Raw genomic sequence first — 17,768 nt, 5'->3', positions numbered from 1 at the left:
GTATTTATATATATTTATAAAGTGTTAAACTCAGTGATTAATAAACTGGGTTTTAGCTCAGTTGCAAAGAACTTGTTCAACATGAACTATGACCTTCATGCAGTACCCAGAATAATAAGACAAACAGAAATATAAAGTTGTAAAGCTTAAAAGATCCCCACAGACAGATCAAGTATACATAAAAAGGAGGACTGGAACCCAAACTAAGGAGAATCAAGACCATGGATCCTCAGAGGTACTTGGAGTAAGGATGCCGCTGATCCCCCAGAAGGTGGTAGGAAAGGGGGCAGGGGTTGCATCACCACAGATAGTGCTTTTTATGTTCCCTGTGTGTCCAAGCCAGGAAACTCACTTGAGGAAGTGAGAAATCTGGACACCTGGGAGTTAGAAGTTCAAGACAGGAACAAAGGCAAACCAGGATGCTGGAGATGCATTTTGGTGTCCAAGTGCTTGCCTAGTGTTCATGAGGTATGGGTCCAGCTTCTAGTACAATACAATACAATAATATGATACAATAAATACAGAAAGATAAAATTAATTCTAATGACACTGAAGGGTCTACTGCAGCTTCTTTTCATACAGATCTCTACACAGTCCTGGCTGTTCTGAGTTCACCATATAGACCAACCAGGCTGGCCTTGATCTCATAGAGATTATCCTGCCTCTGACTCCTGAGTGCCGGTATCACAGTTGTGTGGCGTCATGCCTGGCTCTGCTGTAGCTTTTTGATAAATGAACGTCCCAGATTTCACTGCATGGTCTTCAATGGTGTCCCGGGCATACCTCTCTCCTATGGCTTCCAAGGCATCCAGGAGCTTCCAAGGCAGCTCTGACCATTTGAATGTCATTGTCTGTGAGGTCCATATGCCACATGAGGTTGTTCTAGGATTTAAAGGGCACAATATTGGAACATTGATTGAAGATTAGCTTCAGGGCTGGGTGTCAGAAAACATTGGGGACAGGTAAGTTGTAAGCCCATCACAGAGAGTGGAGGACCCTAAACTAGATCTAGAAGGCAAGGGTAGGACCTAATGCACTCTCTTGCCACTCCATGAATGCTGTTGGGGCCCCACCATACCCAAAGCCAACCAAGAATCTGGGGGCTGGAGAGGTGGCTCAGCTGTTCAGACTACTGACTGCTCGCTCTACCAAAGGTCCTGGGTTTGATTCCCAACACCCACATTGTGGCTCACAACTGCCTATAGCTGTAGTCCCAGGAAATTTGCAAGTCTTCTGGCCTCTGCAAGGCACTAGGCACACAAGTGGTGCACAGACATGCATGCAGGCAAAACACCCATACATACAAAGTAAAATTTTTAAAAATATACCTTAAAAAAAAATCCTGTTCTGCAAGAAGGCTGTTGGCCCAGTAGGAGAAGGTGCATAGTTTTTTTTTTCCGTGTGTGTGTGTGTGTGTGTGTGTGTGTGTGTGTGTGTGTGTGTGTGTGTGTGTGTATGTGTGTGTGTGTGTGTGTGTGTGTGTGTAAGGGTTGTGGCATGAGCCACAGAGGGGTACAGGGGGGGTGGGTGCATAGTATCTCAGGGAAGAAGGCTGTTTAGGCTGTATTCATGGAGAATGGGGTAAAGGGCAGCCCTACTGCCTCTGAAGAAAGAACAGAGGAGGAGAGAGGCAGAGGACCTTTCCATGCCAGCCAGCTTCCCTCACTGCTGCATCACTGCCATTAGATGGTAGAAAAGAAATGATTGAAAACCTGAACCGGTAGCTAAGTAATGGAAAGTCACTTATGCAGTTATGATGACATAAATGAGGTATGTATGAAATGTTTCACCCTCCATCCTGAGAAACAGAAGGAGTAGGGGTAGGAGTCCCATGAGTTCCAAGAGTCATAAGGACATGTTCTAACAGCCTTATTTACCCAATGAAAGGAGGGTTAGAGGTGTAGCTTAATTGGTAGAGTATTTACCCTGTATACTCAAAACCCTGTGTTTAGTCCCAAGTATTATAGCACTGAGGGCGGGGGCTGGAGAGAGAAGCACAGTGATTAAAAGCACATACTGCTTTTGCAGAGGACATAAGTTCTGTCCCCAGAACCCATATAAAACTTAACTTATTAACTAACTAAATATGAAAGGAAGCAAGTACCATTTGATTCAACTCAGTACATGTGAAATCCATCAACTCATGTAGTTAATAATCTGAAACATTATTCATGAGATGGCTTCCATCCGTTTTCTATGACATCTTGGAAGTCAGGTCTGTGATTTATAGTACAGCTCATCAAACTAAGTGTGGCCATGTCAGGAGCTTCTAGTCTGAGGCTCGTGGGTCTTAACACAGGCCAGTGAACCATTCTGGAGACCATGGTGGAGGTGGGGGTGGGGTCTACAAGGGAGAAGGCAGGGATGGTGGGAGAGTGGAAGGACAGAAAGATTCTAACAATAACAGTATGAAGCACTGGGGGAGCTTCCAATGGAGACAGAAGGGAGAAGGGGGATTTATGGTTCCTAAATCCAGTGACAATAGTATAGGTGTTGCATCCATCATTAGTTGTCTTGGCAGAGCACTATCTGCTATGTGAATAACAGCTGGAATACTTTTCCTATTCTACCTATGCTATTATTGTCTCATACAAAACACTCACCATCAACTGAATCATTTTCATTCACTGTAACCAGAAACTTCCTTCCCATTGGAGAATTCTCCGGAGCTACCTCTGGTTCCTGAAAACAAATGGCAGAGACGACGTCAGGAGACCTAGGGCCCAGGCCTGTTCCTGATTACCAGACTTAGGTTAAGTTTACAAGATAAACTTCCTGCCTCCGGTTGCTTGAAGGCTCTTGACGCTGCTGGTCTAGTGCGGCATAAATGCTCACCTCAAGTGTTTTGTGACAAGTATGCAACCCTATAAGCCTCAGTTAAGACTGAATATCCCCCTTACTCCAGGTTTCCCTTCTGGCCAAGCTCTCTGTCCCAGGCTTCTTACAGAACTCAGCTGGAGACTATAGAGGAGAGAGCTTTACAAAATCCAAGATCAAGATTTGTTTAAAGGCTTTATTTTGTTTTTTGAGACAGGGTTTCTCTGTGGCTCTGTCCTGGAACTCACTCTGTAGACCACGAAGGCCTTGAATTCACAGAGATCTATCTGCCTCGGCCTCCTGAGTGCTGGGATTAAAGGTGTGTACCACCAACGCCCAGCTTGTTTCAAGGCTTTAAAGGTGTTTTAATCAACAATAACAATTAACACATCAACTTAAGTATGGAAATGAAAACATTAATAGCACAGGGGCTGGGAAGGTATTGGATATAACTGAATATGAAATTTGACTGTTTAAAAGGTTTTAAATTTATGCGTATATCTGTGCATTTGACTGTATGATGAGAGAGGGAGCTGTGGAAGCCAGAAGAGGGTGTCAGGTACCCTGGAACTGGAGTTACACACAGTTGTGAGCCACCCAATGCAGGCGCTGATAACCAAACCCACGTCCTCTGAAAGAGCAGCAAACTTTTAACTGCTGATTACCTCTCCAGCTCCTACAAACAACAACTTGTAACCAAAGAATACAGCTAATCCCAAAGATGGGGGGAAGGGGGGCGCAAAGATCATTGGCCCAAATCATCATGGCCAAATTAATTTAAGCAAGCAATTAATTAAAGCAAGTTTTTTATTCATACATACGGGATGCCTCACCCTAAGGCAGGGGTTGAAAGGTCAGCATTGGATGTGAGGTAGATAAGGTTTTATAGAAATCAGGGTAGAGGGTTTCTGAATGGGGGATTTGGCAGACAAAATAGGTGGGATTATAGGTGCAGAACATAAGCATAGCAAGTCGGTCCTACAAGGGCTCCTGAAACAAAGACATGGTTGCAAGGTGGGCATAACAAGGTAATCATAACAACTGGTAGTCATAACAACAGGTAGTCATAGGCAGTCATATAACCTTTGGAAAAAAAGACATGATTGCCATTGGTGGGAGAGGGAGGGCAGGTATAGCCCAATCCTTGAGAAACAGAAGTTTAATCATAAACAGGAACGACCCTAGTTTGTCTTTACTATAAGAGGGCTTTTAAGACAGAGGCAGGGGGCTGGAGAGATGCCTCAGAGGTTAAAACCACTAACTGATCTTCCAGAGGTCCTGAGTTCAATTCCCAGCAACTATATGGTTGCTCACAACCATCTGTAATAAGATCTGGTGCCCTCTTCTGGCCTGCAGTCAGACAAGCAGGCAGAACACTGTATACATAATAAATAAATTCTTTTTTTAAAAAAAGCCGGGTGTTGGTGGCGCATGCCTTTAATCCCAGCACTCGGGAGGCAGAGGCAGGCGGATCTCTGTGAGTTCGAGGCCAGCCTGGTCTCCAGAGCGAGTGCCGGGATAGGCTCCAAAGCTACACAGAGAAATCCTGTCTTGAAAAACAAAAAAACAAAACAAAACAAAAACAAAAACAAAAAATCTTAAAAAAAAAGATGGAGGCAGGCTGGTTCTTCAGAAACATCAATAATAAAGGAAATGTCTATATAAAACAGTCAATGTCATTCACAATGGTAACACATTAGAAATCAACAGGTCAGACCAAGACCAAACGCCCCCTTTCTCTAACCACTGGGTTTTGTTTTGTTTTGTGGTGCTAGGGTTCAAACCCAGAAAGCCACACCCCATCTCTAATCACTGTCCAGCTCTCTTCTGACAGCTCTAGCTACACAGTGAAAGGGAATAAAAACAAAAAGCAAGCAAGCAAACAAACAAACAAACCAAGAGACAGGATTCTTAGCAGGGAGCAGGAAAAAAGTCATTATTTTGGATGTTTTTACACTTAAAAACGGAATCTTAAATAATAATAATAATAACAGATGAACATAACTTTGGATGAATGTTTTAAAACATGGCAGAAACAGTAAATTCAAAAATGGAACTAAAAGGATTGTGATGGGTAGTTTGAGGCAACGGGACACAAATCTAGAGTCCCCTGGGGAGACTCTTCATAAGGAATTGTCTAAACCGAGTTGGTCTGTGGGGATGCCCATAAGGGCTTTTCTCACTTAGGTTAACTGAGGTGGGAAGACCCACCATGAATGAGAGCAACACCAATTTATGTGCTGGGCTGTGAGCTGGATGAAAAAGGGAGATTGCTGAATTCATTTACTGCTCTCTCGACTGTGGATGGAACGAGGCTGGTTCTCTCAGGCTTCTGCTGCTTTACTTGCGGCTATGGTGGACTGTAACCCGGAACTGTGCTGCTGTGACTTCCAGCTATGGTGGACTGTAACCCGGAACTGTGGACTAAAATAGACCCTTTCACCCCTAAGTTGTTTTCCCCAGGGTCACTCATTACAACAACAGAAAAAGACATTAAGACAAAGGCCCGACTTATAAAGGTGACAAAGCAAACACGGGAAATACGCTGTTGTCAAGAAAAAGGATCACATGTCTCTAGAAAAACACAAAACTTAGCTATTAAAAAAAAGTCTTGTTTGGTGGCGCAAGCCTTTAATCCCAGCCCTCGGGAGGCAGAGGCAGATGGATCTCTGTGAGTTCAAGGACAGCCTGGTCTACAGATTGAGTTCCAGTACAGCCTCCAAAACAATACAGAGAAACCCTGTCTCAGAGAAAACAAAAAACAAAAACAAAACAAAAGTCTTGCCTTAAAATGTTGCCTCCTCTGGTAAGAAAAAAAAAAATTGAGTATTTGGGTTGAAAAGATGGTTCAGCAGTTAAGAGCACTTACTACCCTATCAGAGAATCAGAGTTCAGATCTCAGCCCCTATATCAGGCACCTCACAAATGCCTGTAACTCCAGCTCCAGGAGACACAATGTCCCCATTCTGGCTTCTGTGGGCACCTGTGTGTGCATAAACACATAAACAAAAAACACATCTTTAAAAAATTAAGTACTGAGAAGATCTCAATACCTACTAGATTAGTTTTTATATTTAATTTAAAAGTATTATTGTGTGTTTGTGTGTATGTGTGTACAGGTGCCTGTGTTCCACAGTGTGCACAAAGCCAGTTCTCGCCTTCCACCTTGTTGAGGGGAACCGATCTTGCTTCTGCCATATTGCATATTCCAGGATAGCTAGCCCACAGCTTCCAGATGAGGAGATTAGAGATGTGAACTACCAATTCTGGCTTTTTGTGGATTCCAATGGTCAAACATAGGCCATCAGGCATTCACAGCAAATTCTTTTAGCCACTGAACAATCTTCTTCATGGCTCCCTTTTAATACTTAAGACACATTCAATAAAAATTCCAATTATTATTTGGGGCATGGGAAAAAAAACTTATGAATGAATCCTAAATTATATCTGGGTAAATTGGCAAGTTTTGAAAAAGTAAATATCTGCTTATTTTAATATACTAGAAATTTAATGTGCAGCCGAGTATTGTATATATGTCTGAGAATTTCATGTAAATGATTTTGACACAGTGTAAACATTTAAAGAAAAGAAATTACCGTCATCTCTCAGGAGCGGGTGAGCTGCAGTTCTCTTAATACTCACAGCTCCTTTCTGCACTGTTCTCATTCCACAACTTAAGCTGAGGGGCTACTGAGTGTTTTTAAATTTATTTCCTTTTCTCAGTTTGGTGGTGGTGGCACATGCCTTTAATCCCAGCACTTGAGAGGCAGAGGCAAGCAGATCTCTGTGAATTCGAGACCAGCCTGGTCTACAAAGTGAGGTCCAGGACAGGCTCCAAAGCTACACAGAGAAACCCTGTCTCAAACAAAACAAAACAAAAACAACAAAAACCAAACAAACAAAAACCCCAAAACAAAAAAACAATTTTATTTTTCTTTCTCTTTATAAAATAAAAACTGAGCATAGTTGCAAAAGTGAAACAGAACTCATCCAGGTGGAAGGAAGTCACTGTCAAGATGGACATTTGACTTGTGATTAAGGGGGGACCAGGGGAGTTGGGGGGCTCAATATTTAAATAGAATTGAAAGAACCACATGGTGACTAGGAACAATATCAGATCACAAAATAAATTCCATCTAGATGACACAGAAATATGCAAAAATGGAATCAGTGGGAAAAAAAAATCTCCCCAAGAAGTCAGAGGCTCATCTTATGCCGGGGAAAGGGTTTGAGGAGCCTATGAGTGATAAGAAGTAAATGTAGAGGCCGATTTTAACAGTCAAAAATGAAATATTAGAACAAATTAAAGGACAAGAATTAAGAACTTGAGGCTGGGGAGATGGCTGAGTCAGTAAGGTGCTTGCACAGAAGGATGAGAGCCTGAGTCCAGATGCCTAATACTACATAAAAGCCAGGCACAGAGGCTAAGTAACTCTAGTTCCAGAGGATTCGACACCCTTTTATGACCTCATCAGGCTCCAGAAACACACATGGTGCACACACATTCAGGCAGAACACTCATACACATAACATAAAAAAGTTGGGGTGCAGGGGGGAGATGGGCTCGGCTGCCTGTAATCGTATTTCAAGCACCAGGAAGGTGGGGACAGGTGAACCCCTGACACTAGCTGGCCAGATACTTTAGCTAGTGAGTTCCAGGTCCAGGAGGAGATCTTGCCTCAGAAAATAGTAAAGTGAGGAAAACATTTGATAAAGACCTCTGGCCTCCACATTCTAACTCCATACATACATGGATATACACATGAACACATATGTGCTATACAAGAAATTAGAAATCTATTATCAATGTGAGAAAAAAAATACTTATATAGGGGGCATTTTTTTCTTATGAAATTCATAATGACATTAGGATAACAATATGCAAAAATGTTTAAAACAAAGCCAAGTACATGCCAGACCACTGATGCTTTCCTACAGCAAAACCAACAGAAAGTGCTAAATGTCTAGTCAAAACTTGTGAGCTGTTATAAATGAAAAACAGCAGTATGTATGTGTGACTGTGTGTGAGAGACCCTGTATGTGTAATTTTGTATATCTGATTGCGTGTGTGTGTGTGTGTGTGTGTGTGTGTGTGTGTGTGTGTGTGTGTGTGTGTAACATGATTGTGTGTGTGTCTGACTGTGTGTGTGCCCATGTGCATACCAAACAGCACTTCTGTAGCCTTGACCTGGAAATTCTACTTCATGGACTTCTCCCCACAAATGTGATCAGAAAACTAAACAAATGGTGAAAATGGGCAGGACTGGTGGCATAGGCCTGTAATACCCACTACTCTGGAGGCTGGGACAGAAGGGCAAAGCTGAGGCCACCCTGGTAACTTAGTGAGATATTGTCTCAAGAAAACATTTTTAAAAAGTGACTGAGGATGTAACTCAGCCATAAGAGTTTTAACATGTGTGAGGCCCCAATATGTCAAACAAAGATGAAACCAAAGAACTCAGCCCTTCTTTGCCACAGTATCTGCTCCACTCTGGGCTGCCCCAGGTTCTGAGGACACACACAGCAAGAATGTCACAGGGACTCAGCATGTTCCACAGAATGGCTCGGTTACCACATATGCCATATGCAGCCTGTCCTTTGTCACCCTGTCACCATATCACCTTGCCCAGGAGATCTGATGACAACTGCCACTTTGTCCACAAACCAGCACTATCTACAATGACACCTGTCACCAGCTCTTGTCTGCCCAGTGTGAACTCAAAAGAGTGGATGGCCATCCCCGGCTGTTTAGGGGCTTGGTATGATCATCACCCTGAATTTCAGATCCTCCCGAGGGACACAAGTGTGTGGAAATGACTTTGGGAAGGTGAAGAGGCTATTCAGGAGTCCATACCCAGGCCCCCTCCAGGGTCCCACTCATCTCAGTGTAGCCACCTTAGGCTCACATAGCCATGATCTGCTGCTGCACTGCGTGCCAAAGGGGGAGAGGGGGTCACTACTCCCACTTGAGCCCACCCACAGGAGTTGGGCAGAAAGGACAGAGTTGCAACATGGGCTGGGGCCTTGTGGAAGCTCAAAATGGCCACTTGATAGAGAGTGGTCTCCAATCACTTTAGTGAGCCAGGACAGCAACCCAGGATAGGTGCAGATGTAGCCTCCTCTCTGGGCTGTGCAGCCCCTCAAATGCCCTGCTTCTCAGGGCTGGAGAGATGGCTCAGTGGTTAAGAGCACTGGCAGCTCTTCCAGAGGACCCGGGTTTGATTCCCATATGGTGGGTCACAACTGGCTGTAAACTCCAGTTCCAGAGGATCCAATGTCCTCTTCTGACCCCCAGGCAAGCATGTGATACACAGGCATACAGGTGGACAAAACACTCATACACATAAAATAAAAAAACTCTGGTCTGCAGTATAGCTACAACCTCTGGGGCCTTCGCTGCAGGGCTGTAGTGAGAGTCCTTTCCCTCGTTGGATGTCTGCCCTCTCAGAGACGAACGCTCAGTGTTCGAATTTTCAGAATCCCGTTCACAGCCTAGAAGAGAAGGAGAGCCCCATAGCCCGTGGGCAGGGGATTTATCAGCCATTTTTTATCTGACGAGAGTGAGCTAGAGGCTCCAACACTGGATACAAGGAGGGGCCATTCTCGCTTGGGACTACCCTCAGGCTTCAGAAGGCAGTTGGGGAGAAACTGAATGAAAATAACACACGTACAAACTCTGTCTGGTTGTGCTATAACCAAAGTTATCCCCCGCCCTCTCCTGTCCTGACCTTTATCCTCAGTTGAGGAGTTGATGACGAGGCCCTGACCACGCCCTACTCTCTCAGACTTGGTTTAGAAGGGGGGGGGGGACGACTGGTGAGATTGTGGGCTTTTGTGGTTTGGGGGAAGTGGGAGAACACTCACCTGGATAGGCTCCTTTCACACACCATACCCCAGTCTTCCAAACACTGAAAGCTATAGCAACTATCAGCCCCAGGGACACAAACAACAGCCATATGTAAAAGTGTAAGTAAGAGTCTTTGGGGACACACTTCCGGTTTGTCTTTGGGGTACAGGGAGTCTCTTCAACTTCTTTGTTGGTACACCTGGGCACACACAAGGAACAAATGATACGATTTTGTGAGAAGGCTGCTGGCCAGATGTGGTGAAAGGAGAGTCCCCCACTCTGCCCAATGTCCCTGAGATGCTATTAAAGGAAGGACAGGCTCTTTGTGTCTATACATCTGGGTACACATAGTGCAGCCTTTGGTGGAAAAACCCATGAAGGGATTGGTGGGGGACAGGGATGTGGAGAGACCATAGCAGGCTCAAAGGACCCCAAATGTTTAGGGATATCCTGTGGTGTGGGAACTCCAGGGATTTGGAGTGGGGGGTTAAGAATACAAGGAAGTTTGGGTCTTCTGGGGTTGCCCCGGGCTTGCAGACGTTCCAGGGCCCCATGCCATACTCAGAGCATTTTTTGCAGAACTCAGGTGAGTTTTCATCTTCAAAGGTTCCCGGTTTGCACTGACACTCCGTGTTTTTGGTGGTGGTACACTTGGTTTTTTCATCTTTATCTGTAAGAGTTTGAGGAAGGAGTTTTCCTGGTTACCATAGTAACACATCCTCATGACACAGTTCCTTCCACACTCAGCTCGACTGAACTTAGGAAATAACAAGGACCAGTTTCTATTAACACCACAGCTGGGGCATGCAGACGATGGCTCCCATGAACAGCTGTGCACACTCATGAATAAGATTTTGGAGGACCATGAGGACAGGATGTACAGAGGATAGTCTTCAAGCTCCTGGAAACAGGAGGAGCATTAAGAAGCAGGGACTGAGTGCTCACACCTACCAAGAGATCAGAGCCTAGAACAAGAGAAGCCTAGCCCAGAGCCAGCTGAGAACCCAGCCTGAAACCACTCAGCCATTCCTTTCTTTGTTATGACTGTGATGGCTAATCTCAATTGTTACCTTGATAAGATCTAGGATCATCTGGGAGACAGACCTCTGGGCTTGTCTTTGAGGATTATCTTGATTAGGCTAATTGGGTGGGAAAACTCACACACCCTGGATGGCATCATTCTTAAACTAGGTTCCTGAACTGCATAAAAAGGAGAAAGTGAGCTGAGCACACACATCTATTGCTCTCTGAGAACGGGAGTTGAGCAGCTGCTTCAAGCTCCTGCTCACATTAACTTCGCTGCAACGATGGGCGGTACCCTTGAACTGTGAGCCAGTTCAACCCTTTCTTCCTTAACTTGATTTTTTTTACAATTTTTAAATTAAATTTTTACATTCCAATCCAAGTTCCCCCTCCCTCTTCTCCTCACGCTCCTCCTCATCCCTCCCACCTCCCATCTGCTCCACGGAGAGGGTAAGGCCTCCCCTAGGAAGTCTAAGTCTGTTCCACCATCTAGTTGAGGCAGGATCACAGCACCTCTCCACCCCCAACACCCCGTGTCTAGGCTGGGTAAGGTATCTCTCCATATAGAATGCACTTCACTAAGTCAGTTTGTGCATTAGTCTTAACTTGCTTTTGTCAGAGCTTTCATCTCAGCAACAGGAAAAGACACTAAAACAATAATCTATGACCTAAACAACACTTTAGCAGACCCACAATAAGAAATATGAATGCACGCTGAAGGTTCTAGAAGGAGTGGCCTTCTAGTCTCACAGGACTAGAAGGCAGCCAATATTAAGAAAAAAGATGATGCTGGGCGTTGGTGGTGCACGCCTTTAATCAGAGCACTCTGGAGGCAGAGGCAGGTGGATCTCTGTGAGTTCCAGACCAGCCTGGTCTACAAGACTAGTTCCAGGAAAGCCACAGAGAAACCCTGTCTCAAACCGCCCCCCCCAAAAAAAAAGAAAGAAAAAAGCTGATGGATCCTGAGGATAAGGATAGAACATAGCATGTCACCCATAGCTGGAGATGGACCACAGGGACTGGGGGGAGACTTTCAGTGGCTCTTTTCCTTTCTAAGATGATGTTGCATCCCATGACCCACCCTTCTGACTTCAACTTCTGGAAAATACAAAGCAGGCCACTACCTGTGAGGTCACTCAAGATTTGCTACTGGACATCACATCCATTGCAGAGTTGAGGAGACTCACGCTGGACCCAGAATGGAATCAATGCCCTATTCCAAATGTGCAGGGCTCTTTACTCCTCAATGCTGGAACTCCAGCTGGAGACTTCCCTGTTCCACTTAGAACCCTGTATCTATCCTTCCAGGCCCAGATCTAATGACATGTGCTCAGTGGAGACCGCCACTGCTCAGGACAAGTCCTTGCACACTGGCACCAGGGCACTTCCTTTTCACCAATTGTGCAGACTGATAAATCAATGGGTGGTGAAGGCAGTGGGAACCACCCTGTGCTGCATTTGGGGGTACCAAGCCCTGCTCTCCACAGGGGCGGGTTAGTTTCCACCTTACTCTCAACTGACGGTCTCGATGATTCTTGAAACAGCACAGATTAATTCTTCAGGGCTTTTGCTTTTTAATTTGTGTCCCATTGAATTAAGGATAGGTGGAGAATTGGGCTTGCACCGAGGTTTCCAAGTCCACAGCAGTTAGGAGTCCCACCTCCCTAGACCCCACCTATGGGAGAAAACCCCTTTGTTCCATACCTTCCTTACAGACGCTGCAGGGAATGCACGAATCCAGATTGTTGGAAGAGTTGGTGTAATCTATGCCATTCTTGCAGGGCATGCAATCACTGTTCTCAACTGGCAGGTAGTAGCCTGAGGAGGAAAGGAAAGATGGTGAAGGAAACTTGAGGACTTCCAGAGCTGCTGTGAAGACCAGTGTCCTAATTAGACAGACCTGGGAAGAGGGATTGCAATTAAGAAATTGCCTTCCTCAGATTGGCTGTGAACATGACTATGGAGCATTTTCTTTCTTTCCTTCCTTTTTTAAATAAAATTCTTTTATTATTATCTAAAATTTTTAAAATTAGAAACAATCTTATTTTATATACCAATCCCAGTTCCCTCTCCCTCCCATCCTCCCTCTCTCCGCAACCCTCTTTCAATCCCACCCCCCATCCACTCCTCAGAGAGGGTGAGGCCTCCCATGGGGAATCATCAAAGTCTGTCATATCATTTGGGGCATATCATTTGGGGCCCTCCCCCTGTATCTAGGCTGAGCAAGGTATCCCTCCATAGGGAATAGGCTCCAAAAAAGCCAATTCATGCACTAGACATAAATACTAGATCCACTGCCAGAGGCCCCATAGACTGCCCAGGCCTCCCAACCGACACCCAACTGAACCAGGTTCAGGGGACCTGGTTGGTTCTATGCAGGTTCCCCAGCTGTCAATCTAGAGTCCCTGAGCTTCCACTTGCTCAGGTCAGCTGTTGCTGTGGGTTTCCCCCACATTGTCTTGATCCCTTTACTCATCACTCCTGCCTCTCTACATCTGAACTTCAGGAGTTTGGGTCAGTGCTTAGCTGTGAATCTCTGCTTCTACTTCCATCAGCTACTGGATGAAGGCTCTAGGATGGCATTTAAGGTAGTCACAATTTCATTATAGGGGAAGGGCATTTAAGGTACCCTCTCCACTATTGCTTAGATTCTTAGTGGATTCCTGGGAATTTCCCTAGTGCCAGGTTTCTCGTTAAGCCCTTAACGGCTCCCTCTATTAAAGTATCCCCTTTCTTGCTCTCCTTCTCTGTTCTTCCCCCAACTCAACCTTCCTGAACCCTCATGTTCTTTGCCCCCTCCCCTTACCTCTCCCTCTTTCTCCTACCTTCCTCCCCCAACACTCCCAGTTTACTCAGGAGATCTTGTCTCTTTACCCTTCTCAGGGGTCCATGTATGTCTCTCTTAGGGTCCTCCTTGTTCCCTAGCTTCTCTGGGGTTGTGGGTCTCACTCTAGCTTGCCTAGAACTCACTATGTAGGCCAGGCAAAAACAGTTCAAAACAAGACTGGTCTACTACATAAGCACATTCCAGGACAGCCAGGGTTAAATAGTAAGACTCCTTCCCTAATAAAAAGAAAGAGGATTAGGAAAGAACATTATGAAGCTTGGTACATCAACAAAGTAGGTAATTTGTCAAACAGACAATCTATATAGGTAGATGATGGAAAACCAACTTAAGATGTAGCAAATTGGTACCCATGCTCTTTCCAGTGCTTCTGGGACCTTAGGCCTACATCCCTATCAGGGTGAGAAAGGTTGGTCCTCCACTGACTGGAGTAGCAGATAGTGTTCCTAGTGACAGGTCTGTGCAGTGAAGGACTATAAGATACCACTGTCTGCTCTCTGCATGTGTCTGCACCACTAAGCAGAGATGGACTGTCCTCAAGATAGGTGGCTCCAGCACAGAATCACCTCCATGGGAACTGTGCCTTCTCAGTACCTGCTACCCGTTCCATTCATTCCAGGAAGGAGGCTGAAGCCATGACCAAAAGGAAGGGAGGCAGCTGCTGCTGCTTCTTTCCTTTCTTTCTATTTATTCTATGTGTCTCTCACATCATGCATCTTGATCCCATTCATTTCCCCATCCCTTTGTATCTGCCCTCCACCCCTGCAACCCCTCCCCTACAATCCCATCCCTCCCAAAATAAAACAGAAAAAAGAAAGAAAGCAAAGGAAAGGGAACCAGATAGCCTTGTGTAAAATAAAAAACAGCATATAAAATTAATTCAAAATACATTAATGGAAGCGTGGAAACTACCAAAACTAATAGGACCTTGGATTTAGAAGATGGTGAATAAGTAGCTATGGCAGAAAAGACAAGACTGGAAGACTGGAAGAACATGGAGCTGGGGATGGGGGTGGGGCCAAAGACTGGCAGTCAATCTAGAATGTACCTCGTGTACAGTTTCCTTCTGATGGGCTCTGCTCCACTCTCTGTGGGTCAGCTGGGTGATCACCAATTGGGTTGGCTGTCACTGTATTTATGAAGTTCTGCAGAAACAAATCAAGAATTGTCTTAAGTGGCTGTTGGGTCTCACCATCACAAGGCCATCTCACATTTCCTTCCCTCTAGCTTCTAAAAGGACATGGACCTTAGACCCTCCCTCACTTCTAAAACTGCCCAGGACTTGTGTTCATATTCCTTTCTTTGCTTCTTACAGCTGCCCAAGTCATAGAAACCTGAACTACTCCTCTCTTCTATTCTTTCCTGTTTAAACAAATTAAGTTTGTATACACATAGTGGAAAATTAGAGACAAGTCTTTAAAATAAAAATTACGTTTTCTCAACTAGAAATAACATACATTCTCTAATATTGTCTTGTTTCCCAGGTGACTACTTAATCATATATATGACTCTCTCTCCCTCTCTCTCCCTCTCTCTCCCTCTCTCTCTCTCTCTCTCTCTCTCTCTCTCACACACACACACACACACACACACACACACACACACACACACACAGAGTTTTTAAAAACGCAGTCAAGAACTGAGGAGATAGCTCAGTGGATAACACACTAGCCACACAAACATGAGGACCTCAGCTTGGATCCTCCAAAATCATATAAAGCCAGGCACTCGGCACACATCTGAAATCCCAGGGTTCCTGTGGCAGGATAGGAAGTGGAGATGGAGAATCCCTAGAAGCTCAAGGGACAGCCTAAACAAGAGAGATCCTGTCTCAAAGACGTAGGTGGGTCTCAAAGACACTGGAGGTTGCCCTCTGATCTCCAGACAATTTCATGGCACTGCATCCACACAAACTCATTGAGTGTGCACACAGAGATTTTTAAAAATTGCATTCAGGTATACATCTGGTAAAACTTAATATCTTAATCTTAATCATTTTAAGATCATTTGAAATTATTTTAATCATTGTTAAACATATAGGCCTGCAGTGCTAAATGCATTCATATTGTCATGTAAACAAAATCCAAAATTCTTTTCATCTTGCACAACTGAAAGTCGGTACCTATTAAAATAACAGACCCACTCCTCCATCCACCTCTCCATGCTGGCAACCACTGCTCTGCTTCTCTTTTTTTCCTTCCTTCCTTCCTTCCTTCCTTCCTTCCTTCCTTCCTTTCTTTCTTGTTTTGTTTTTTTTCAAGTAGCTAAAAAAGTAGCTAAAAGCCAAAACAATATGGAAAAAATGGTTCTTACGCAGTGCTGGCTGGCACTAACTGAACATGTCCTAACTTCTGCTTTCATTCTACTTATTCTTTTTTTAGACATAGGCATGCTCTACCTCAACAGAAGGTGGAGAACTGCAACCAGCCTGGCAAAAATGAAAATATAATAAAATAAAATTAATACATGAATATATATAAAATAAGTGTCTCTAAAGAGACCCTTGTGTGCCTTTCTGACTATTAGAAATTAGAAACAATGGACTCCAAGAAACTGGAATTCCCCTCAGTAATCCCGTGCTGGCAGAAGGGACAGGGACAGATTCTAGGCCTCTTTGGGGCCTTTTTACTCTTTCTAAGCCCAATAAATTGTAGAGCCCAAGAAGCCGAAAAGAGAGACAGTGATGTGACACTGGGAATGAGCCTGCATGTTCTCATAGCTAAAGCTAATGCCTGGCAGGGTTTCTCCAAACCTTGGGAAGGCAGGTGTCAGAGGTCAGCTCCAGCAGCTAGGCAGGGCCAACCCCACGCCCCGACTCCTACCACACCCCTTCTTCTAATTTCTCTCTGCATCCTGGGTCCTGAAGGTAACCGGGTCCTTCCCCCTCCACCAACCACCTCTTCCCAGGTATAGTGCCCTAGTGAGTTTTGCTGGGTCAGCTGGGTCCTTCCTTCCCACCTCTCTGGGCCCCACCTTGGTCCTTCTCCCCTGCCTCTCCCCTCCTCCCACGGCCCAGCCTCCCACCTAAACCTCAGGTCCTCCCCCCTCCCACCTTTGGGTCCTCCCCCCGCCCCCCCTCGTCATATCCTCCCCAGTCTAGAGTCTTCCGCCCACCGCTCCACCCCACCCTGCCTTACCCCATCTTTGGATTCCCCACCCCACCCCGCCATCCATCGAACCTTCCACCCTTCCCGGTCGAGTTCTCCCCGCTCCACAGTAGTGTTCCTGCACACGTCAGACCTCCTCCCTCCCGCCCCACAGCATGTGCGCTCCAGAATTTCCGCGGCACTTTTTCGCCGCTTCTCTCCGGCTTCCTGCTCCAGAATGGGGCAGCGCGCTCTCCCCTGCCCGAACGATACTCACCAGTAGCAGAAAGACAACAACTTGAAACTTGAGGGTCTTCGAGCCCCTAGGCCAAGGTCTGCGCCCCGGGAGTAGGCTGGGACCGGGGGTGTGACCTGCCCAGGCCGCAGAGGCAGCGGGCGCGCTGGGTCCCGGAGACTTCATGGAATTAGGATTTCAATGATCCCGGATCCCGCGGCTTCTCAAAATTCACGAAGAAAAGATGCTTCCTCAGCCCAGAAAAGTTCTCTGGATCTCCTGTCCTGCGACACCGTGCTCGGCAGAACTTTCTCCGCTCACGCTCGGTGCTCCAAGAAACTTGTATAGCGTTCAGGGCGGGCAACATTCTGGGAGGAGCCAAATCACATCCAATCGCTTTCCTACATTGAAACCTGGGCGCACATTCCCGGGGAGCATAGTCTGAGGACAAAACTTGAACGACTTTTTTTTCTTTTCTTTCCTTTTCATTTTTTAAAGAATCAGAACATTTTTATTATACTTTTCAAGTCATGGATATGTCCATGAATATAAAAACTCATAATATTTAGTAGTCTGCCTACCCCTTCATATTTTGACTATTATTATGATTGTCATCCTAGTAACAGAAGATAAATCTGTGCTTCTATACCGCTTAGAACACTTTTGTACCATCAAGGAAAGACTAAGTTCACTGGACACCTACCCCTCTCTGCCTATAGACCTTCATTTGCTCACACTGGACACAGCACAGAGCTGGTCGCAGGAACACCTGCGTGTCTGTCCGTCCGACCGTTCGTGTCGTGTGCCTCCCCCACCCCACCCCAGCCAGCGTTCAACCGCTCAGCTAGAAGACACCTGGGTTTCAGCTTGCGTCCCTGGAGGAGCTGACTCAGAAGGTGGCTGCTGTAGTGAGTC

General features: G+C 45.5%; 1 protein-coding gene across 1 annotated transcript; it reads right to left on the bottom strand.

Moving 5' to 3' along the window:
• Positions 1-673: 673 nt before the first annotated feature.
• Positions 674-17,192, bottom strand: LOC100770489 (tumor necrosis factor receptor superfamily member 10B). Its single transcript, XM_027390246.2, has 8 exons — positions 16,896-17,192; positions 14,581-14,677; positions 12,392-12,505; positions 10,226-10,334; positions 9,682-9,863; positions 9,200-9,309; positions 2,604-2,682; positions 674-882 (listed from the first exon to the last, which is right to left on the bottom strand). The coding sequence occupies exons 1-8, from the start codon at positions 17,037-17,039 to the stop codon at positions 845-847; spliced, it is 873 nt and encodes a 290-aa protein (XP_027246047.1). The 5' UTR covers positions 17,040-17,192; the 3' UTR covers positions 674-844.
• Between the last annotated feature and the right edge of the window lie 576 nt (positions 17,193-17,768).

Source organism: Cricetulus griseus, assembly GCF_003668045.3.
Source record: "Cricetulus griseus strain 17A/GY chromosome 1 unlocalized genomic scaffold, alternate assembly CriGri-PICRH-1.0 chr1_1, whole genome shotgun sequence".
Taxonomy (NCBI): domain Eukaryota; kingdom Metazoa; phylum Chordata; class Mammalia; order Rodentia; family Cricetidae; genus Cricetulus; species Cricetulus griseus.
Note: the sequence above shows the minus strand (reverse complement) of the source record. Positions and strands in the feature narration are given on the sequence as shown.

What these genes read in the sequence shown, in the direction of transcription:
- LOC100770489 (XM_027390246.2), bottom strand. Translation starts at nt 17,039, where the DNA reads ATGAAGTCTCCGGGACCCAGCGCGCCCGCTGCCTCTGCGGCCTGGGCA. An exon ending in TGTGAAAGGAGCCTATCCAG is followed by an intron (nt 9,310 to 9,681) that starts GTGAGTGTTCTC and finishes CTTCTCTTCTAG; the next exon opens with GCTGTGAACGGGATTCTGAA. An exon ending in TGAAAATGATTCAGTTGATG is followed by an intron (nt 883 to 2,603) that starts GTGAGTGTTTTG and finishes TTTAAATCCTAG; the next exon opens with AACAACCTCATGTGGCATAT.